This window comes from Mercenaria mercenaria, chromosome 12 (genome assembly GCF_021730395.1).
Source record: "Mercenaria mercenaria strain notata chromosome 12, MADL_Memer_1, whole genome shotgun sequence".
NCBI lineage: Eukaryota > Metazoa > Mollusca > Bivalvia > Venerida > Veneridae > Mercenaria > Mercenaria mercenaria.
The window spans coordinates 40,750,182-40,774,781 of NC_069372.1; the positions used below are offsets into that span (position 1 = coordinate 40,750,182).

General features: G+C 34.7%; 2 protein-coding genes across 2 annotated transcripts in view; one reads left to right on the forward strand and one right to left on the reverse strand.

The window, feature by feature from the left end:
- The first annotated feature begins 3,021 nt into the window (after positions 1 to 3,021).
- Positions 3,022 to 10,404, forward strand: LOC123534946 (uncharacterized). Its single transcript, XM_045317436.2, has 4 exons — positions 3,022 to 3,188; positions 5,301 to 5,810; positions 6,246 to 6,400; positions 6,866 to 10,404. The coding sequence occupies exons 1-4, from the start codon at positions 3,137 to 3,139 to the stop codon at positions 8,033 to 8,035; spliced, it is 1,887 nt and encodes a 628-aa protein (XP_045173371.2). The 5' UTR covers positions 3,022 to 3,136; the 3' UTR covers positions 8,036 to 10,404.
- Positions 10,405 to 11,415: 1,011 nt separating this feature from the next.
- Positions 11,416 to 24,600, reverse strand: part of LOC123533272 (uncharacterized) — a 43,090-nt gene continuing 29,905 nt past the window's right edge. The window contains exons 41-58 of the mRNA XM_053519811.1: positions 24,118 to 24,435; positions 23,422 to 23,549; positions 23,089 to 23,164; positions 22,519 to 22,700; positions 21,205 to 21,379; positions 20,784 to 21,026; positions 19,115 to 19,244; positions 18,565 to 18,749; positions 18,066 to 18,343; positions 17,060 to 17,174; positions 16,271 to 16,398; positions 15,533 to 15,608; positions 14,906 to 15,087; positions 14,389 to 14,563; positions 13,806 to 14,048; positions 13,015 to 13,144; positions 12,592 to 12,776; positions 11,416 to 12,389 (exon numbers count right to left, since the gene is read on the reverse strand). Coding sequence (XP_053375786.1) covers positions 11,818 to 12,389; positions 12,592 to 12,776; positions 13,015 to 13,144; positions 13,806 to 14,048; positions 14,389 to 14,563; positions 14,906 to 15,087; positions 15,533 to 15,608; positions 16,271 to 16,398; positions 17,060 to 17,174; positions 18,066 to 18,343; positions 18,565 to 18,749; positions 19,115 to 19,244; positions 20,784 to 21,026; positions 21,205 to 21,379; positions 22,519 to 22,700; positions 23,089 to 23,164; positions 23,422 to 23,549; positions 24,118 to 24,435 — 3,521 coding nt within the window. The 3' untranslated portion in view covers positions 11,416 to 11,817. The remainder of the gene's footprint in view (positions 12,390 to 12,591; positions 12,777 to 13,014; positions 13,145 to 13,805; positions 14,049 to 14,388; positions 14,564 to 14,905; positions 15,088 to 15,532; positions 15,609 to 16,270; positions 16,399 to 17,059; positions 17,175 to 18,065; positions 18,344 to 18,564; positions 18,750 to 19,114; positions 19,245 to 20,783; positions 21,027 to 21,204; positions 21,380 to 22,518; positions 22,701 to 23,088; positions 23,165 to 23,421; positions 23,550 to 24,117; positions 24,436 to 24,600) is intronic.

Genomic DNA, 24,600 nt, shown 5'->3' on the forward strand with positions numbered 1-24,600 from the left:
GCAAAAACTTTAAAATCTGTAAAAATGCAGATGAAAGGAGGATTCATGAACTTCTCACAGAAGACGAGACATTATTTGAGCCGTGCCATGAGAAAACCACCATAGTGGCTTTTCGCTATCAAAGCCTATTGGAATTAGAGAAACTGTTAGCAAACAGCATGGATCCTGACCAGACTGCGCGGATGCGCAGGCTGGTCCGGATCCATGCTGGTCGCAAACACACTATGTTGGTTTTCTCATGGCGCGGCTCATTTTACACCTCAAAAGCGAACATTTGTGTAACATTATACGTCAAAAATATCTCAGTCTGTCCTTTTCACTCAGTGATTCACATGTCAAATAGAAAAACATGTACATTGTATACACAGAAACCTAAAACCTAACATTTTATCAATACCGACATTAAAAAGGCTCGTTATTCAAACTTTTTGCCATTAATTAAACGTGCTTATAACAGTGAAAAAGATCGCATTCATTCTCCTTATTCATCCTGATTAAAGACATAGTAATGATCGAAACCGGTAGATTTAAATAAATAAACACGTCAAACTTATACCCGGTGTTGACGTGATGTTCCTCTTTTTCTTTACTCTGTCCAGTTCATTCATCTTAGTAAAATTACCAATAATGAAATACTTTTATAGCAGTGACAAACGGAAATAATAAAAATATAGCGCATTAAAACTACAAAACAATACAATGTCATTGCATAGGAAGCATCGTCTGAGCGTTTGACATGCTTAGGAATCTACATTTTGGTTGTTTTATAAGAAAACTATGTCTCGGTACCCCTCCCCCTACCATATTTAAAGGAGACAATCCTTCCTTTTATCTCTCTCTCTCTCTCTTTTGTGCGTTACATGTAAAAATGTTGTATGTAAAAATGAGCACAGTCCCTGATGTAGAAAAAAAAACTACCAACATACGTTTCATTCCATGATCATTAACACATCATATGTACCCTTGCAACGCATTTTGTCGCTACCAAAACTCGGCCGAATTTTGGTAGTGACTACAAAAATGTGTTGCTACCATTTTGAGGTGTAACAAGAACAAATAGAAAAAAAAACTCTTCTCAATACCTTGTCCAGACCAGTAATTTGATACTTTGACCATCAGTAAAGCTAATAATGACTTTCAGCTACAGCACTTCTAATTTTTACCCTGCTAAATTTCTAAAATGGACTGGCCCATCATTCAGTTTGGGCAATACCATTTATCATTTGAAGGGGCCTTCACTGAAAGTTTACTGACTGAATAGCGGACAGTGCAGATCCTGATCAGCCTGCACAGATGTGCAATCTGACCTTGGTCTGCACTGGTCGCAAAGGCAAAATCACTTGCCGTCAGCAAGCTAAAGGTTAAATGCTACAACAGCAAGCAGATAACTCAAGTAACTACAACTTCGGTCGGCACTTAGAGCAAGAATAATGGCTGTAAAATAAAGATGTATTTCACTTGGTTCATCAAAAGACGAAAATCTGAATGCAACAGAGACAGTTAACAGTATATACACTTATTGGATACGAATATTTTTTCATTACTATTACAAGACTTCAAGACTCGTTGCATAAATCGCCGGTCCATAGTTTCTTATATTGACCAGTCTATAGTTCAACACGGCTTTGTAAATTATGGTTAAAGATTGAGAAAACACAACTTAATTAATTTATATTTGTTTGTTTGTTTTAAGTTTAACGCCGGTGTTACTGGATTCTTTACCAGCATAAACCTTGTTCTCCGTAAGTAACTGCCAACTTCCCCACATGAATCAGAGGTGGAGGACAAGTGATGTCAGACACAATGTCTTTTATCAAATCGTCACAGAGAACATACGCACCGCCCGGGGATCGAACTCGCGATCCCTAGAACCGAAGATCTGCGCTCCCATTGAGCTAAGCGGGCGGGCTAATTTATATTTGTCAGGTATAACAAAAAAAAATTGAATGGCTTCGGACCATGGGCAATAACTTTATGCTTCTGTCGGGCAAGTCATTTTCAGTTAGTGTGTACTATGAACCAATTTTTTTCTTCAGTATGGGTTTTATCACATGAAATCAGAAAATATTTTTTTCTCCATTTCGCATTAGCCTAAGTATGGACCAGCGCTTTATATAAGTGGCCGTGCAATGATTACATATTCAAAAGTATCTACTTTCTTGTTGAAAATGATATCGAATAATTTCTACACCAATGTAGTTGTTTTATTCTTTTTCTAGCCGACAAAAAAAGTGAAATGAGTAAGCAAAAAATACTTTAACAAGATGTCCCTGTTTATTGACATCGATATCCAAACGTCAAAATACCCAGCTGCCGCATAGACTATTGTGTATTGTAAATATTCATAAAGTAGCTAAATTATTGTATGATCGGGTTACAAGCATTCATACATCACCTTCTGTATCAATGGTGAGATATTTGTGAATAATATATGACTCATAATTGCTTGTTAAGATACAGGTGCAGATCGAGGGGAGTTTTACAAAGGCAACTCTCTACTGGGGTTTGCACGTGATTTACAAAAGCCAACTTTCATTACATTCCGAATAAAATAAAAATAAAGTATCGATATATGAGCCGTGCCATGGGAAAACCAACATGGTGGCTTTGAGACCAGCATGGATCCAGACCAGCCTGCGCATCCGCGCAGTCTGGTCAGGATCCATGCTGTTCGCTAACAGTATCTGTAATTCTTATAGACTTTGAAAGCGAACAGCCTGGATCCTGACCAGACTCCGCGGATGCGTAGGCTGGTCTGGATCCATGCTGGTCGCAAAGCCACTATGTTGATTTTCTCATGGTCACTCCACTATGTTGATTTTTTCATAGTCTTATCAATAATGACTTTTCTATACTGATATATTAAAAGATGGCCCGATCGATATAGGCACATTTTGTACGCACCTGTAATTGCGTAACAAAGTGACAATTTATTGGACCCCTATTATACATATACGAGACAAAGGTGAGCGTTTGTGCTAAATTAGACTACACCTGTACTTTGTCATTTTACTACGATGTACAGTAATTAATGTTTTGTTTACTCGCTTACAATGTAAAAACAGAACTTACCGTGACCATGTACATGTATGAACTATATTAATGAAATGTATGAAGTTATCTTTTAGTTACTAAAATGAGGATAAACTATATAATTTGCGTTGTTATAATATACGGATATGCAGTGGGTAAGAATATTAAACTTTTATGTGCATGATTTTTATTTTCAATATAATTTTAGATTTATAACCGTTTTATCTTGCTCATCTTTTATATAAGTCCAAATAACAGGACGTTTCGGGACAGCGTGATGACTTTTGACTGCCGCTGTTCGACATCTATAAAAACATCAGATCATAAAATAAGCATCCCGATAAGCCAGGAAGGTCTAATACGTATCAGTTGTTCCAGGATAAGCCAAACAATTAAGACTACTTTTATATAAAATTAGCGTTAAGAATTTCGAATAAAGTGCATTTTATCTGTACTTTTTACAGGAATTTAGTTTTCGTCTGAAAATAAATGTACATACTTTTCGAACACACTGCAAATGTGTTTCTGCCTGTAATATACACTAAATTACCATGCTTACATACTTGATAGAAAACGGTCCCTTTGACAGCATGTCATCATAACCCTACAAGGTTTTGCTTAAAAAGGTTGAGAAATACAAGTATCTCGTTACAAATAGACAGTGACCAGACAATATGTTTAACGTCTAAATATTTCATCGAATGAATGTAACAGTGAATATTGTATAAGTTGAGTTTAGATCACACTTTATTTCTACAGGATAAGCTGTTATTTATCTATGATTTTTAAAACTATTGAATATGAAGTTATAAAAACACATTAATTCAGGAATGGCCTAAATTGTCCATCTGTCATCGTGCAATATACGGTAGTTGCATTATACAAGAATTATCAAAATAATTTTCACGAAGTTCATATAGGAGGAAAATGTAGGTCATTAGATTGTGGGGGGCCAACCACAATATAGTGACCTACTTTTCCCTCCTTCATGAACTTCGTGAAATCATTCTGATATTAAATACAGCTATAGATGGACAATTTAGGCAAACTGAATGAATGTGTTTTTGCAATTTCATCTTGAAATGTATTCAGTCAATCTCTTTTCGGTATAGTTTCGAAACTCTTCGGAACGATAAATAGCTATTGTACATTCTAGAAACAAAGTGTGATATAAACTCAGCTTAATAAAACTAGTACCGCGCATATTACTACATAGATTTAATAACATATTTAGACATAACGACATCGTCTTGGCCTGAAATATGTCTCTGTCAAATTTTAACCAGATACTTGTGTTTCTCTTTTTTCATGCAAATCATGTATAATTACCATCATGAAAATACAAAATAACTGTATTCTTTTGTGTTTCCATGATGGTAATAATACATGATTTGCATGAAAAAAAAGTAAGAAGTACAAGTATCTACTGACACATTTACTGTGAAATAAAGTCTAAACATTGTATTAAATGAATGCAACATTAAGAACAGTATTTGATATATTAAGCTGAGTTTAGATCAAACTTTGTTTTTAAACTTAAGTATACTGAAAAGCGATTGACTGAATAAATGTGAAAATATATTAATTCAGAGAGTTTTTGTGAGAGAAAACAATAGGTCACTAGGTCGTGGTGGGTCTTAAAGACTTGCTCCAGTCCTACCTTTTAACCTTAAATTGTCACTGAAAAAAGCATGAAAATCCTGACTATGAACAGTGACGCCTGTCAAAATAGGCTATTTTATATAAATTCTATATAAAATACATGTGGTATTGCATGCTAAAGTGTGGCGCATGGCCGTTAACTGTAACCTATTGTAATCATGGGTTGCATACACACAACAGAATTTGAATGACCGCGGAGCAGGGCTTTAAGATAGCCGGAATTTTGTGATAAGCCAGTTCGAGTTATCGAGTTTCAACTGAATTTTGAATACAAAAATAGACATAAGAATACGCATTGATTAGGGTCGATCTTCGATGTGCTGAGAAACTTATAACTTATCTGATGTTTTGTCGAGTTGTAACGTTATATGTCTTAAGGCGTCTCCACATTCTAAATAATTTTGAAAGCCATGGCAATTTTCATAATACATGGATGTTGAAAAATGATCAGATAGTACATGAAATTAAAAAAAAAGTTCAGTTATCACATGAGTTTTGTTGAGGCAATGTAAAAATTTCAGTCTTACCTCGCTTTACTAGCACACATTTTAGCAATGCATTTATTCTGCATGATTAAAAAGTAATTAATAAACAATGGTTTTCAGGATTCGGTTTAGCAGAGACTAAAGCTGTCCGCACAACAACGCTTCACACAGACCTGGTTGATATCATTGGTAAAAATAACTCATGTGCAGGTCACATGCATGAGAATATTTCAACAGATGATAAACTATTTGCAAAGCAAGGGATTGTTATTTCAAACTACAAGTTCCACGACGTCAATCTACCAGATGCGGTTATTAGTAAATGTGACGTCATCAACATCCAGTCACAACATTTTGCTAAATATAGCTGGACCTGCTTTGCAACGGATAATTCGACATCACGTGATCCAAACTGGTTTTTCGTCGACTGCCGAAGTTTCAAAATTCTGTCTGTAAAGTGCCTGAACATCAAAGAAGTGCCAACTGTGACTGATAACTTGTGTCGAGGAAAAGTAATAAAAGAACGGAACAATACATGTCATGAATTTTCATACGGAAAGGGCAGGTATGCAGTGTGTTCGCAGAACTTCAGTTTGAAAAAAATAGTTCGCACCAAATCCGTCAAACAAGGCAAGTTGTTTTTGTGAGTTACTTTGGTTACTTCATTAAATTTTACTAAAACTCGCATCCACTTATTATAATATAGATCTATCATGTGTTTGTTACTTCTATGACGTAGAATTTTCATTAATTGTCAAGAAGAAATATACGTTTCATCAAATACTAACAATGTCTGGAATATATACATTGCATTTGTTTTACCTTATTTTGTTTTTCCAGCAGCAAAGACTACTTTATCGTAACAGAAACTAATGATTGCAGATAAAACCTTGATTAATTATATGTGTAGAGGTTAAAAAATTATAAAAGCAGTTTGGTTAGATAATGTTAAAACAGAAAAGATTCGTTTAATTCATCGAGAGGCGGTGAGCAGCTACACAAAAAGCATGAACAATTAGCTGCTACAGCATTTTTTTTTTAAATTCCTGTCGCATTTTATTTCAGCAAGCTATACAGACATTGAGGATATATTGGCATACCTAAGTGCTGCTTTCATTTTGGTAACATTTCTACTTGCCGTCGCGATACCATCAGAAAAATGCAAGCCTACTTACAACTATGATAAAGAGCAAGCACTCCGAGTACCACTCGAAATTTATGTAAGTAATTTTGCTTTTACTAAATAAACTCGAGATCTCAAATTCCAAGGAATCGAGCGTTTTACTTTAACATAACCGAAATTCGACTTAAAATGATGTGCACGTATTTTCGGGACGGGACTTGAAGATGTCTTCCGGAATTTTGGGATAAGCGAGATCGAGATATCGAGTTTCAACTGTATTTAATTGTTAATTAAGTTTTCCAATTATTAATTCAAACTTCCCTTTCATGATTACATCTAGCACATACATACATACATACATGTACAAGTCTTTTTAGATATTACAATGCATTGCGCCTTAAATCTAGACTTCTGTATTAAGCATCTACACTTTTTGCAAAATTTGTTTTTTTCTGTCAAATACACATGTAGCTTTTTCCAGAGAGAATAATGTCACTTTTCGTAATCAAAATAATACACGGAATAAGTAATGTAGATTACATCTAATGTATGTTTTGCACAGGAAATGTATGGTGTAAGCTATCAACCGTCTGCCAAGAAAAAGCGAAATTTAAAGTCATTGAACATGGATGTTATCCCTGCCGTTTCTTCACATATGAGTAACGTAGCTGCTGTTGCAAATAATCCGGTTAACTGGAAAGGATACAAGACAAAGTTTAATTTTGAATACAATCAACCACTATTTCAAGCAATGACAAGAGGATTTGGAGACAATATTAAAGGTAATTCAAATTGTGAGGAAAAAATAAACAAAGAAATTCTCGGTAATAATGACTTTGATGACAAAAGAAAAAGAGTTTCTATTAACAGTATCGAAAGCGTCGGCACATTTGATTACACTTTATTTCACAATGATCCTGACCTAAGATCGAACAACATGACAAGTGAAACGTTCAGTGATGAAGAACAGAAAGCAGCTGGCGAAGAGGGAGTGCAGGAATATCGAAATGGACATAACGATAAACTAAGTCAAGAGGAACGCAAATTAGATAAGGACAATGAAGACTTTATCGCTGAATTGACAAGTGCAAAGAGAAATGTCAGCACACATTTTATAAGTTCTGACTATGACGAAAAGCATGGTTCTAGTTATCAAAATGGATTAATAAGTAGTATCGATGAAAATAATGAGACTGATACAAATAAAGAATGTAATAACGAAAATGCATTCATTGAAAACTGTAAGGATGGTGTTAAGGATAAGAACGGGAAAGGTGACGATGAGTTTGATAATGTTTATGCTGAAAAATATGAAAAAGAAAATATTTTATCGCCGATTTACGAGGATTCAAGGGAAACATCCAGTTGCACGTGTGATAACAGATCGGACTTTGTCTGTTCTGACACTAGTTCCGTCAGTTCAAGCAATAATGGAGACGTTATGAATGTTAAAACAATAACTGAGTATCAAACTATTGAAATGGCTGATGCTGAAGGATACACGGAGAATGGTGATGTAAACAGCACTACAGACGCTTTGCGACCACGCATCTCAATCACAGTTGAATTTCCGAAGAACTTTGGAATAAGGACTGGAACGAAGATCGAACATATCGCCGATACAACTGAAGAGGGAGAATGCAAATATAATATAAAGCGAAGTTTAAGTGCGACAAAGGCACCAGTCAGTGGTAATTCCTCGCAGATGTCTCGAAAGTTCAGTTTGTGTTAGGCAATAATTATTAAGTTACTCTTTGTAAAACATCACTACTGCATGTTGTTGTAGGCAGGGATAACTTGTTCGTGTAAGAACATTTACCTTCAGACCACACCCCCTTCCTCTCCTCCCACGTACACACACCCGATTGGTTGGTGGCCCCAATGTACCCCGGAGGACTCAGAAACTATCATTAACAAGAAAACAAACATACGATCACGCTATTTTAGAGCCTGTAAAAACATTGAATAAATATAGGGTGTACCAGTATAAGATTTCATTATCTCTAAAAATAAATGGCAAGGGTAGATTTCTACGAATATATATTTACTCAGGAAAGAATTAATTTGTATTTATTAAGGAAAGTGACAGTCGAGTCGACTCCCTGAGGACACTCGAGTGTTTCTCAAATATTAAAATGCAGGTTTAAATGATAAATTTACAATCTTTAATTCATTTGAAGGTATGATAACAGTGTCGTGTGTGTATTTAAGGCAAAGGCACATATTTGTGAAAGTTTTTTTTCTTTTTTAATACGCAACAAAAATAGACAGTAAATTGATGCAAACCTATAGGCAAATTGAATATATATCTACGAAACATAGCCTAACGGGGCTCATCAGTCACTCCCAGAAACACACGTCCTTGTAACAGTTATTTACATTTAACACGCCTAGATATCGGAAAATTCATTCTGAATTCTGAAAAATATAAACATTTAATGTGTTATTAAGAAAACCTGTATCTATTAAATCTCATTTTTAAATGACTTCAGAAACATTTATTTTCTAAATGATATTTTTGTAATAATTGAAATTTACGCGGACTGGCTTTCGGAAAACACTAACAGTTGTTATAAAAAAAATTAATTTCAGCGAAAAATAAACTCATGTCTTTTCAGTATAAATTTAATTCTACTAATGCAGATGAGTAGACGGACAGACGGACAGACGTGTTATAAAACAAATGGACGGACAGACATACAGCCAAGCAATAAGATGACAACTTTTGACTTGGCATATATATCTACAAAAATAACGATCAGCACTTTTGCATACCTTTGATGTTATTGTCATATATACCTTTATAGTCCGTTAAATCCGTTGTATGCAATGAAACCAATATTTGAGTTGCCCCTCTAAAAGTTAAGATTGAGTGGGATTTATGGATATGACATTTCGAACGCCACTCTCACTCCCGCAAGGTCTACTCGAGGCCCATTTGAGTGATACTTACTAAAATTTGAGTCAAGTGTGAGTTTGAGTGACAACTATGAATATGGCCCTTAGTTGAGAAAACATTTGCGAAAATGCTAATTATTTGGCGTGTAGTTAAACAACAACATTTTTTCTAACAGTAACTATAACAAATACACCTTGTGGATCTGTAATCATGTATGTAAAGCATTGCTGTGTCTATTGAATAAAGTATTTATTAAATTATGCAGGAAACATATAAACAAGTTATTGGTATCATTATGAGGACTAACTGTGCCCCACTCATTGCTGATTTATTATTATACTGTTATAAATGAGATGTCATGCTTACTTCTTCCACTGAGACCCAGTTTGGTGTTACTGAAGTTTTGAAATACATTATAACTTAATAAAACTACTACCTCAGGTTTCGAAGCGTCTTTTTTTGGACTTTGAACTTGCATCTTACAACTATTTACGGTAATTTACAAACAAAAATATATGGTAAGGTTTACGATTTTAACTTTAACATTGTCAATTTCCCCATCTAGTCGGAGATGTCTCTTGAACAACATCATACGGTGCATATAAGTTACAAGGCAGTAAGTTATTTGTTTTGCAAGAGCTTGCTTAATGTGTTTTTAGTTATAGAATCTATGTATTACGAAAGGAAGTTGTTAGAACAGGGTTACCGGAAGGCTACGGAAGGTTTTTATCAAAATTTACCACTAATCGTCAGAACTTTTAAATAAATACAACACAAGCCTTAAAAAACTTCATAAATTTGGTGTTACACACCCAGTATACTACGGAAAATTGAACATAATGCTTATGTTAAATCTATTAGAATATTATTTAAACAGAATACTGCTCAAACATTCTGAAACACAGTGCGTGTTTGATGTTTGACCCTTCTACAATTAATTGCTACGCTTTCCTATTGGATAGTGTAAGGAGACTCTCTAATGCTTTTCTCCTATATCTGCTTATACAGACAGAGATTATTGTCTTTCAACTGCCTAGTCGTGCCCTTACAGTTCGTGCTCTTGGTGCTTTGACTTCAGACAAGTTGCTGAGTACATTGGTGCGCTGATACCTAGCCATGTCCCTATTTACATATTTTACTACTGGTAATATAATAAGTATGTTTTTTGTTGTTGTTTTTTTTTGTCATTAATGTCAGAGTTCAGCTCAGTGGGGAACCTTTTAATTTTCACTGTCTTTTAATACTAGTTTTTGGGTATTGTAAATGTGAAGCTGACATGGCCTAATAGCTTTTAAACCAACAGCAGTGTCCTTTTCATAGGTTACTGACTGTTACAAGGCGGTTGTCCATATTTTCAACTTCCTATTTGTCCGTTTCGTTTTATATATTACGCATTTTGTTTTGTGTGTTGGTGATGTTTCATCTCTTCCAACCCCATCCCACTTTATTGCCCAATGATTTAAGCTGTTATTGTTTGATGTTTGAAGTATTTCCCAATGTTTTAAGCCGTTGTTGTTGGATGTTTTAAGCATTGCCCAATGTTTTAGGCCGTAGTTTTTGTTGGATGTTTGAAGTATTGTCCAATGTTTTAGACCGTAACTGTTGGATGTTTGAAGTATTGCCCAATGTTTTAGGCCGTAGCTGTTGTTGTATGTTTGAAGTATTGCCCAAATTTTTAAGCTTTAACAATTGTTGGATATTTGAAGTATTGGCCAATGATTTAAGTTGTAATTGTTGTTGGATGTTTGAAGTATTGCTCAATGTTTTAGGCCGTAACTATTGTTGAATGTTTGAAGTAGTTCTAAATGTTTTGAGCCGTAATTGTTGTTGGATGTTTGAAGTATTGCCCAATGTATTGCGCCGTAATTGCTGTTGGATGTTTAAAGTGTTGCCTAATGTTTTAGGCCGTAACTGTTGTTGGGTGTAATGTCTTAAGCCGTAATTGTTTGATGTTTGAAGCAAGACGTCTACTATATCTTTACATCTTTCGAGTTCAGTTTTTATTTGTGGCTGGCCTCCTCTGTAATTTGTGGCTCTGGCTGAGTTTGCAATGCTCAATAGTCTCACTACTCTTTCTTTTTACTTTTTTACTAGACAAAACATAGACTGTTTAAGTAACCACATTCGTTTTTACAAACGAAATTAAGGTGTAGATGTATTTGTACCCCGTCCCTATATCCGTAAATATTTCGAAACACAACTCAGAAACATCATTTTTAATTTCGGATGTTGTATTACAAAGATTATTTTCAAAATATAAATAAGCAACTAAAAGAATTGAAGAATAAGAAAGGATTCATTCGCAATGATAAAACTAATTGTCTTAGAAAGGTTATGATTTAATCGAAATGTGTGTTATCTATTTGAAAAAAAACAACAACATTGTACCTGATTTGCTATATTTGCTAAATACAAAAACTGAGATCAATTGATGGAGATCTATACCTATGTCTGTAACCAGAAAACAAATCTGATCAGTTATTTTCAATATGCCTCAGAAAACGTCATTCTGTCTTGACTTCATGGAATCATTGCAATACAGCATTAATATTCTCACAAAATGTTCAAGTTCATGTAACCCAACTTGTAATTAAAATATACGTTTATGTAAATTTTCAGTAGCCTAGAATGAAGATAATCGAAAATAATATAATCACATATAAAGCATTTAAGTCGGTAGCCGATGACTTATTTTCAGGTGTTGTTACTTTGTTAACTGGCTTTTTAGTAGCAACTGTTGGAATGGTACTTTTTTCAGTTTTTTTACTAGCTAACACTTGAATGGTGCTTTTACTAGCTGGCACTTGAACAGAGCTTTTACTAGCTGACACTTGAACAGTGCTTTTTTCTGCCTTTTTGGTAACCACCGTTTGAACTGTGCTCGATTGTGGCATTTTGCTACTCTTAATTGTTGCATCAGTGCTTACTTCAGGAACAGTATTCGTATGACAGGTGATATTATAGTTATTTCTTTGACCAGTAGAATTTCCATATTTCAAAAATCCATTATTTTCTATGATTGATCTGAAATATGATGCGGATAACTTCGGTGTTCTTGGTCTCTCCGGATCAGAAAAATTTACATGGTGAAGTCCGAAATGTTCCGAATAACCTCTCATCCATTCAAAATTGTCCAAGAATGACCAAGCCGTATAGCCTCTTACATCACAACCGTCGATCCTAATTGCTAGAAACAGAAAGAAAAATAAATTCGTTAAATAAAAAATAATAATATTCGAAGAATAAACTGTAGTAAGATAAGCACAGTACTTACCTGCTACACTAATCTATAAGAGTATACAATAATTTTAAAATCGAAGTGTTTGCTCTAATTTGACTTGCCAGTTTTTTAAATTAAGCTGAAAAGAAATGGAGAAAACCTTTTTTACCTTTAAGGACTTCATTTATATATTCTCTGTAAAAGTCAACTCGGTGATGGTCCGAAGTCGTCCCTGTATTGTCTGAAACGCCATTTTCTGTAATGTACACTGGAAAGTTGTTGTAGTGAGATTTTAACCAATTCAAACCTCTCCGTAACGCCCATGGTGTCACACGTAACCATTCGGATCCAGTTCTAGAAGAAATGATAATGTTACTGTATATACTATTAAACGGTTTAGTACAAATTAACCAATGAACTAGACAGTTTGTTTTTACATTGTACAAAATACGATACATTTCGTTCCAAGCAACACTAAATACTAGATTTTTCAAGTTATTTGGCGATAACAATATAAAATGATAGTAGAGTAGAATGGAAGAAAAGATTATATATTGAAATTTCATTTTTGTGCAAACAAAAAAATATTTGCCTTTTCCAACAGGGTTCTTTTATTTGTATCACATCCAAATCTGTTTCGTATCCAACCGGTGTAAGCGGGCTCTTGCTGGCTTGGATAAGATTCTCTGTGTAGAAGTTGTACCCAAGAAAATCTGCACTCCCTGAGAAATATTAAAAAATCAAGTGGTATTAGTTTAAGTAAAACACTATGGATAATATGAATCCAGGGTTTCCCAAATAATTTAAGGACTATGAATACTCTAACAAGCACCGTGTTATATTTGTCCATTTCGCGAAATGCTTTAATGAAAAAGTATTGCTATTACATCTTTTCTCATACTTGGCTTGCAAAGGCAAGTGCAATGAAACAATTATGATACGCGCAGTGAGATAACTTTATGCCCAATGAGATAAATAGAAGCGCAATGAAAATAATATATGTGCAGTGAGATAGATATATGCGTAGTGAGATAAATATAAGTGCAATGAGATCGGTATAAGCGCAATGAAATACTTCTAAGATATGTACAGAGAGAAAAATATAATCTAAATAACTCAGCACATCTATGACCAGTTCTGTGTAAAATAATTACATGTTTTAAGACAGGTATACCAACTACAAAACTTTAATAATTATAATAATAAAAACTTTATTTCTTAGAGAATAGCATATTTGGCTAAAGCCAGTCTAACATATGGTCCTCTAACATAATAATGTAAAAAGTCATCCTAACATAGGCATTAGAGTACAAGACATGAATCAAAATAAGAAAAATATTAAAGTTGATGTCTGTTAAATTTTAATTTTTACATTTCATTTACCTTTAAGCATAGCCTTTTCTTCTGTGGTAAATTCTGGGAGTCTTGACGATTTGTAGCCTTGTTCAACACTCTTGTTTCCAACTTGCCATTTCATAACATCTGGGTAGTCTCCATTACCAAATATCGGGTTTGCAAACCAGCCTAGATAGAACTGGTTAAACCTTTCAGCAGCTTCTATATCAGCCTGAGATCCCTTGTTGTATGGTTCTCCCAGTCTATGACTGTATGTTATGCCAACCATTCCTGGAAGATGTGCAAGATTAGTATTTGAAAGCGAACGATGGTTTGGTTAAAAGGTGAAAGAGATAATGGTAACGGCTACCCTGCTTATATAGGCACTGTCCAACGCTGTTGTAAAATAAAAAAGGGATGTCACACACAGTCATCTGGTGTCAGAACAAGATGTGTTTTATATAATAAAAATAAACGAATTCTTCGAAAGATGTGGAGTTTGAATCAAAACGTGACTTACCATCTAAAATATCTCATCTATGGAAATAAATAAAAACTTGTTTTAAATTTCAAATTTTCTACGACCTACGCAATCATTTAAGCCTGTTTTATGGTAAGCTTGAGTCAACACCTTTTTGTTTCTTCTGGTAATAATCCCTGTAAATGTTGTACACTCTTCCATGTGAACGAATTAGATTGTGGCCTGCAGAGTAGCCCACACCTTTGCGACCCGGAGCATGGTCGCCAGTCTCGTACCCGTGGTGGGCAACAACCCATGGCTCGTTAATTGTTATCCAAAACTTGACCTACAAAAAGTAAATATATCGCATAAAATTATAAACGGAAGCTTTGAATGTGCCTTCAATTCAAAGGTTTTTCCACGCATATTATCTCTGTCAAACTTGTCTGACACACATTAAAGAGTATTCAAATAGATCTATAGGTGAATTGATCAAATGAAAACAACAACAACAACAACAGAAATTTGAATTAAAACAAACATTTCGCAAATTGTACTTCTGTATAGATCTAGCACTATATGATTATCATATTGCAGCGTGTGTAACACAGAATGTCATCCGAGGCGAAAGCAACATACCGCATTTTGAAAATAGAGGGGAAAAAATTGAAATTATTTTCGTATTTACCCTGTCACCGAAGTTGTTGAACAATACTCTTGCATAATCTGCAAACATATCCACTATGGTATTGTTGGTCCAGCCTCCTACATTTTCTAGATCTTGAGGTAGATCCGAGTGATAAAGCGTTACCATAGGAGTGATACTGGCGTCAAGTAACGCATCAATTAAATCGTTGTAGTAAGCAATGCCTGAAAATAACGGCACGTTTGGTCGTAAAATTAACAAGAAATTGAAACGAGCACGTCATGTCTCAGCTTATATACGTTGTTATCTCACTGTCGTTATTTTAGTTAAGAGTTTACAGACCGCTAAAATGTCATCACTATCTGTTTTCAAGTCTGATTTCAGCATGTGTCGGGTGGTATATCAAATATAACATAAACTAATAGCTACAATCCGCACCATGAAAATACCTAAGTGCTGTACACTATATTTTAAGAAAATTTCTAAAGAAAAAATCAAATTTTGAAACATGTCAATTTTTTTTATTAACAATGAGTTTTTAAGGTATTTCGGAATAATTACTCTTCACACGTTTGGGAAGTTGTCTATATACTTTACAATATTTACATAACGACTTATTGTTGAGACAAAAGTCTCAGACTTTTAATAAATTGTATTGGTTATACATACCTGCAGGATTTATGAATCTAGTAGTACCATCAGGAAGGATCCTGGACCAGGATATCGAAAATCGGTAGTGGTTTATCTGTTGTCACGACATATATCTTATAATCAATATTGATCAACACAATACAGTTTATTATACTTTAGTGAAAAATGAGGGTATAACGTTTACTATTAACAAAATTACACAATATACGCAATACAAAACGGTTGCTTGTAACAACCTAAATATCATGATTAAAGTCAACGCCTTGCATTACGATCTGCGTCAAACAACAAACAGCTTTTACTGACCGCAACGGTATATTCTGGCAGAAGCTTTGTCTATTTAAAAGTGTAAGAGCTTTAATATCAAGGTACGCAGTAATACAGGTATTTTTATTCTTTTAAGCTTTATGTCTGTTTATAGCTTTTCTAAATGTCAAAAAAATATTGTATTCATTCTTCAAAAACAATTTACCCAAGATCCAGACAATGAAACTGAAGAAAATGGTTTGGTTTTATTGGGTTTAACAATTGGGTTTGAAGTCATAAGGCGCTTTTACAGGTTTTTAAGGTCGAGGAAGACCCCATGTACCTCTCCGAGCATTAGTTCAGGCAAGAGCGGGTACCAATCTTCCGAAAGCCAGCGGATGGCTTCCGCACATCGAAGAATTCTTTATCCCGAGCAAGTTTTCAAACCAACAAAGCGGCCGAAGTCAGTGGCCTTAACTTTCTGCCACAGACGCCTTAGAATATACCAACCTTAAGGTTCTTTAGTAGTGTAATGTCATCTAGATATTTATGGTAAGTATCACAAGCTATATCGCCCGTGTCTTTGTTGTCTATCTTTCCCTGTCTCGAAAATGTGTCCCATATACTCATACCTTTACCTGAAAAGGAAAACAAAACGATTAAAACGTGTGAGGTACCATCTCCTTTCACGATATTTCTAATCTCAATAATTTGTTCTTTTTAATCTTTTTTTAACTATACGTTTTGTAAAGACATTAATTTGCATCATACAAATCTTTAAGTGTTCGTATCGTTTAGTTAAGAACCGTACACAAAAGAATTTCAGTTATCAATTTAATACGCTGTCCGTTCACATGTCAGTTTCTCTAGATTTCTTGATTTTATACTATGTTTTCTCTGTATGTCGATGATAATACAATGCTTTATGGCATAATGCATTTTGTCTCTTATCCCCACATTTGCAATTTGAAACTGTTCTTACTGAACTAGTGATAAATGTTTAACGTAACATAAAGTAACGTATTGATTAGCGCGTACTTCGAGGATGACGCCGAGAAATGTATATTATCTCTGTAGATAATAAATAGATCCAAGGACATTTTGAAATAAAAGAGAAGAAAATGAATTTGAAATCATCTAGTTATGTTTAACATACTATATCTTACCGACATACAGTCTACTAATGTACAACATCCCTATATCTTGCTGACATACAGTATTGTAATGTATATTTGTACAATAATGTATAATTATAGGAGGTTTATAACTAATCTCTATCTACTTATATATCTAGAATACCGTCTTCATTCCATCCACCCTCCACTTGATACGCTGCTGTGGCAACACTCCAGGCAAAATTGTCTGGGAATACTCCATACAGAAAGTCATCCTCATATGCCCATTCAGTATCGTTCTGAAAAATATATTGCATCTGAAAAGTTAAACAGTCTTCAAAAACTCGAATATTTGCGTTAGGGTTGTCTTGAAAGTCAACAACATTGTTCATGTTCTTGTGATCTAACTGGCAAATGACAACATGTGACCATTTTGCATTTCAGAGCTTGTGCTGCGAAACCAGTTCCACGCAGAAAACATTAAAAAAAAGTTCTGTAAAATACTACTCTTCATTTACGTACAGTCTTGTAAACATGACGTCTCTGCGCCACATATAATAAATGCACTGACAGGTCCATACGTGAGTGAGTGAAAATGAAATATCTGTACTATATAATAAGCATGTTCCCGTCCGCAGTAAAACAATTTACTCTGATCGACCAAGCTGCCCCTAGCTTACGGACAAACTTCATAACGGACAGAAGTCTAAAACGCAGGCTTGAGCACTTGTGGCGTAAAACAATAGTCATTGCTACAGAAGAAGACATCATATTTGTATATACTAAATGCTAAATTAGCAATGAAACCGTTCTAAAACGGCCGGTCCAAAACAAATGTTTTTTCTATAATCTATAGTTTGCGTCGTTTTGAAGCGGGCGCTGTTTTGTCAATACATTTCGCGGCACAAGTGTCCCAAAACAACGAAAAAAAAGGAACAGTCTCTGTTTTTGGATTGTATTATAAAATGCAGTTTTAATACCCAACAAAAACACGCCACTGTCAGTATTCTATAATCTTAAAGACCTTCAAACATCTGCGATGACACAAACCGAAAACTTGTTGTTCCAACACAATATGGGATGCTAATATTGTTATTTTCGGTAACATATATTATTTTTTCCTATGAAAAATGGCACCTTCTGGTAAGTTAAATAAAGCTGTTCTAAACTTGTATTAGGTGAGAACTTACACTGTCTTTTTCTGGATAATGGAAAACTTGAGGCGCAGGGGTGACAGTACTGATGACTGTTAACTCGGTAGTATCATTTCCAGGTTTGTAAAACCCATTGTCTTCTATTACGCTTGTAAAATATGCAGCCGATAATTTTGGTGTTCTCTGCCTTTCTGGGTCCGAGAAGTTTACGGAATGTAGACCGAAGTGTTCCGAATAACCTTCCATCCATTCAAAGTTGTCCAGGAATGACCAGGCTGTGTAGCCTCTGACGTCACATCCGTCTAATCGTATGGCTGTAATGAAAAATCAGGTGCAAAACCATCCCAATGTATCAGTTTAAGCAGTTTTTAAAGCAAATACTTCCATTACTCGAAAGATAAATCATAATTAATAGTTTTGTGGTTTCGTTTGATATCTTGAGAAGAACAAACAACAGGACAAGATTACAACTACAAGTAATTTTATCCCGTTTTATACATTTCTGTCATGCGGCATCAAACGACAGTTTGCATACCTTTTAACACCTCGTTGATATACTGTCTGTAATAGTCTATTCTATATTGGTCTGAGGTTCTGCCTGTATTATCAGAGACTCCATTTTCAGTAATGTAAACCGGGAAATTGTTATAATGAGACTTGATCCAGTTCAGACCTCGGCGTAGTCCCCAAGGTGTTACCCGTAACCACTCTGATCCTGACCTACAATAGTGTTTTATTTTCCAATAAAGAACAAATATACACTGTCAATATCGAAAACTTTATACTATGTAAGGAAAAAAATCGAAATTTAATACCTTAAAGAACATAACATCCACTGGCACCAGAGCAGAAAGAAAAAGCCAATGTACATGCTATACCCTAACCCTAGGCAAACTATATCTGGCATTTTCTTTCTGTTCTGGTGTCAGTAATAACGCCATTTACTTGAATTGTTGTTCTTACTAACGTTTCAAATAGACAATTCTATTGGACTTACATCAAAACATTTTTGATAACTTGACAGAAAATCGACTGCGCTTCATAAAACTTGCTGATTTATCTTTTTTTATAAAATATTCACTTACTTAAGCCATGCTGGGTCTTTGCTTTCTATCAGATCGAGATCCCCCTCATAGCTCGCCGGATGAAGAGGCTTTACACTAGCCTGTATCAAGGCGGATGTATATAAATTATATCCCATGAAATCAGCGCTTCCTGAAAGGGAAATATATGTCCTTATATTTATTTGAGCGTGGTCACTTCTATCAAAAATTAAGTCATGGTTTAACAACTCATACAGGTATAATAAAAACATTTTGAAAACTGGTTAGCATATTCTGGGAATAGTGTTTCGTTGTGCTAAATAGGCGAAACCATCTCTGCCTCGGTGGCTATGTTTTCTTTTAAAACTAAAGATAAATTTTAAAACTGCAGTGTCACCAAAGTAATATTACTATTGACTTATTTCAAAATCGGACCAGTTGTACAGGAGAAGATGGGGTTTGAAGACTTTCGATTTAAAGTCCTGGCTGCAATGTTTTCTGACAAATCAGAATTATTACTGCATGTTGAAACAATCTTATCAGTCACTCAAATGGGCATTTTTATGAAATTACTTCAAAATCAGAACAACGGTTTAGGAGGTGTTGCTTGGAAAATGCTTTAGTTTTTAGCTCTGGTGTTTTTAATATATCGGAACAACTTATACATTCATGTTAAATACTCACCAAAGAATCATTTTAAAATTGGAAAGGCAGTTTCTGGTAAGAAAGTTTTTAAAGGGAGTGACCTAGCACTCCTGTGGACATCTTGATAATCTGATCAGTTTGAACAACTTTGTAAAGGGTAAGCCAAGGAATATTTGTGTGAAATTCTTTTAATGTCGGGCAAAAAAAAACTGGCAAGAAGTTGTTTTTTTGTTGTTGTTTTTCTTAAAATTTCCCACTAAGTACATAATGGAATATTTGAGGCCATGCTTTTTTTTAATCAGAAGTTACTCATTTTAAAGTTCCCACTGAATACATATAGAAAATTTGTGGCCATTTCATTTAATTAGAAGTTATTTGAACAATCTTGAGAGAATCAACCAATAAACATTACTGTGAAATTATTTTAAAATTGTATCATTGGTTTAAGGTCGCTTTTAGATCTGGCAGTCATTTTCTTTCCATTTTTAACTGATCGACATAACTTGAACAATCTTTATAAAGGGTCACACATGTAATATTATGTGAAACTATTTTAATAACAGTTCCTGATTTATAGCATTCTATTTTTATTTCTGCAACACGCAAACAGAGAAAGATGACCTGAGAAAAATGTTCCCTGAAGGGAGAGGTTTACAACGAATCAGAAAAAAGCTTGATAGTCACCCAAGAAAGAATTTCTATGAAATTACATAAAAATCGATCTAGCTATTTCGGAAGATGTGCTTTTTGAATATGTTTATATTTCTAGTTCTTGCACACCCCATGTGAACAATTTTGGAAGAAAAGCACACAGGAATACTCAGTTTCATCAACCTTCAGCTGGTAGTTTCGGAGGAGATGTCGTTTGAAAAAAAAATATGCCAACGGCCGACAGACGTTTAGTTACTACAATAGCTTCCTTTGAATACCTTGTACTCTGGTTAGCTGAAAACGTAAATTCGCATAAACAAAGAAAAACGCTATATTTTTACCTCGACATATGCACCATGCTTTTTCATAAAACAATGTTTTGATAACACGTTATACATTATCAAAACTTACATACCTTTCAACATTTCTTTTTCTTCATCAGTAAATTCAGGTAATCTGGAGCTATTTAACCCTTGCTCTAAGCTCTTATTACCGATCTGCCATTTCATAACATCCGGGTAATCTCCATTGCCATATATGGGATTAGCAAACCATCCCAGACCAAACTGATTAAACCTTTCGGCGGCCTCGATGTCAGCAAGACTTTGATTACCATGAGGTTCTCCCCACATGTGACTCAATGTGATTCCAACTTGACCTGTGAACGATAGAATAAGTGCATTTCTTTTTACGTAACTGTAAGATACTTAATAAATAACTTTTACTGGGGTCACAAAGCTAAATTAAACTGATTTGACTTTTTATTTAATTTCTTACATCGTATTTCAAGAAGACAATCTTTGAAGACAAAAGGCAACTATTAAATAACGACTTACCTTGTTGTGACGATCTATACTCCTTCTGATAAAGTCGATATACTTTTCCATGTGAACGAAGAAAATTGTGACCGGCAGAATAACCTTGACCTTTCCGACCGGGTGCGTGATCTGCACTCTCGTATCCATGGTGAGCTGCTACCCATGGTTCATTATGAGTTATCCAGAATTTGACCTGAAAAAAGAACGTGTCTCATTTAGTTTGAACTAACAAATATAGTGTAAAATTCTTTGCCACCCTTTAGATATAATTCTTTGCGACTCTTTAAATAAAAGTCTTTGCCAATCCTTGAGACATAAGTTTTTGCAACTCTTTAAACACAAGTCTTTGCCACCCTTAGACAATGGCCTTTGTCACCCTTTAGCTATAAGTCTTTGTCACTGTTTAGACGTAAGTTTATCCTTGTTTCAGATTTAAGCCTTTGCCACTCCTTGGACATAAGCCTCTGCCACTATTGTAAAGTCTTTATCCCCCTACAGACATAACACTTTGTCACTCTTCAGATATATGTATTTGCCAATCTTAAGATAAAAGATATGCCACTCTTTAGATATATGTATTTGCCACTCTATAGACATAAACCTTTGCCACTCTTCAGATGTATGCCTTTCCTATCCTTTAGTCATAAGCCTCTGTTATTCATTCGACATAGGTCTTTTCCACCTTTTAGATATAAGTATTTGCCACTCTTTAGACATAAGTCCTTGCCACTCTTTTAGTGGTAATTATTTTGTTCATGAACATGAAACAATAAATTAACCACCTAATTTGTTTTTGAAAATTATATGCACAGTGTTGAGACAGGTTTTCCAAAATGTTATAAAACACACTTTTTCTATTTTGTTTTTATGGTGTACAGTCTCACAAAATCTATGATGCTATATGGTAACTTTCCAGTTTTACTGGTAGCGGAAGACGCCATGTGTCACTCCTGGCAATATTTCAAGCAAAGGGTGTTTGGGGGGGGGGTGAGCACGTGGGCAAAACAAGCGCCATTCCGCAATCATGCTAAACGTGTTCCCAATATTACGACCAAGGCAGGACTCTAACCTTCAGAAGTGAGAAGCAAGATACTTTAAGTAGGCGTCCAAGGTACCTCTCTCAAGGTATATCACGGTACCAAGGTAATCTCTCATAGAAACAGCAAACAGTTGAAAATGGTATATAGATGTCATGGAATAACTACTCACTATGTTTAGTAAATAAAATATGATATATATAATGTAAAGCAACGATGACAGCATCAAAAGATGAAAAGATAATGAGGTCTACCAGATTTTAATTCTTGACAAGATTGACAAATTAACTATTACCCTATTTCCAAAGTAATCGAACAGTACTCTGGCATAATCAACAAATCTGTCAACAATACTATCATTTGTCCAACCACCGTCATCTTCAAGAGCTTGAGGCAAGTCCCAGTGATACATGGTTACCATGGGAACAATTTCAGCGTCCAGAAGTGCATCGATCAAATCATTATAATACGCAATACCTGTGAAAATAACAGTTCGGGACACGTATTATACAATATAAAATTTGACAAACTTACAGATTAATCAGTATAGGACTGGTGGTCACGTTAGAAGGATTTTCTAAAATGTTTGAATTTGTCAAAACTATCGCATTCGTGGGAATAATTAATTACATTAAATGATCTATATATTTCTCTCATTGACCTCGAATCGCGAAACAGATAAAATCAAAATGTCTAGTTAAATCCTATGTCATAATTATATTAGATGTTCAGTAATAGAAATATCATATATCGAACAATGAATAAACCAGGGTGGTAGATGTCTTCATTTGAATTAAAAATGTAGATAGAAAAGTCAAGCGTAACATGTTATTTCTTGTCCAATTCCGCACTCCATCGTACATACCAGCTGGATTGATGTATTTATTGGTACCATCAGGTAGGATTCTTGGCCATGATATTGAAAATCGGTAATGGGAAATCTGCAATAAAGTACAAAAGGTATTCCAAATGTTCAAACAAAACGGTAATAGCTTTCAAATTATAGCGGCTTTTCTCATGAAAGAAAAACTTATGTGATTTTTAAAGATGTGTATCATCGCTCGGAGTGAATAAAATATCTTTGTTTTATCAACTATTTTCGTATCGCATACTTGCGCTGTAACAGCAAATAAAAGTTATAATACTGTACTGATTTCATCCAAAATAACAGATAAGTTTACAAAGCATATACATTTACCTTTAAATTCTTCAAGAGTGTGATATCAGTTAAATATTTGTGGTATGTATCACAAGCAATATCTCCCGTGTCGCCGTTTTTGATTCTGTTCGTATGTGAGAACGTGTCCCATATACTGACTCCCTTGCCTATCAAAACAGAAACAAATGCTAACTGTTACACACAAAATAATTCAATTTCTTTATAGGGATTCGACTCCAGAGTTTGGTCAAAATGATATTTCTTTAAAATTTAAGTTTGACCATATTATGAACATTAGAACATGCGGTCTTCTTTCTAAACTATATTTAAAAAAATACTGAATCAAGAGTAGGTTGCCTCGACAATAAAAACTTCCAGTTAACTACGAGGAATTAGTACTTAACGACCGCTTATATAAAACTTTATAATAAAGTCAGTTAACTCTGAATGGAAAAAATAGTTTAAAAAACTTATTTCATGTGTGTCCAGAACATAAATTCTGTCACTTACTAAGTTTTGAAGTCTTCATAAGAAATATAGCAATAATTTTCTAATCTTAAAATTTTCTTTTTTCTTTATCGTTGTACCATCTGGAGGCCAGTCCCTTTAACATATCAGCTACATGTATGTTTTCATACTTTCTTTCTATTTCTTTCACGGGATAACATTGTTAGTTACTATACCATTTTTATCACATTATCATCTTAAAATATGTTCCATTTGTTACAGGCATACCATCTTCGTTCCATCCACCTTCAACTTGATACGCTGCCGTGGCAACACTCCAAGCAAAGTTTTCCGGAAATAACCCATACAGGAAGTCGTCCTGGTATTGCCAATCAGTCTGGTTAATGGGATATTCCGGAAATCCTCTTCTCAATACTGTTTCACGGTACCAGCCTGCGGAAAGCTTCGGAATTCTCGGGCGCTCAGGGTCCGAGAAGTTGACATAATGCAATCCAAACCGTTCAATATAACCATGAGACCATTCAAAATTATCAATCAGTGACCAAGCAGTGTATCCTTTTACATTCACATTATCCAGCAGGACGGCTGAAAGAAAGACACCATTGTGAGCATTTGTATATAAAACAACACAAAATAAATCAAACTGAAAGAAAAACATTAGCTTTCCTTAATTCTGACACAAATATGAATCATGTAAAATCAAAACAACTAAATGTTAGCAGCAAGCAAAGGGGATTAAACAATATAATT

Bases quoted from the DNA above. Each gene is read 5' to 3' on its own strand.
- LOC123534946 (XM_045317436.2), top strand. From the start codon at position 3,137: ATGAGGATAAACTATATAATTTGCGTTGTTATAATATACGGATATGCA. The intron at 3,189-5,300 runs GTAAGAATATTA...AATGGTTTTCAG, and splicing joins AATATACGGATATGCAGTGG to GATTCGGTTTAGCAGAGACT. The intron at 6,401-6,865 runs GTAAGTAATTTT...TGTTTTGCACAG, and splicing joins GAGTACCACTCGAAATTTAT to GAAATGTATGGTGTAAGCTA.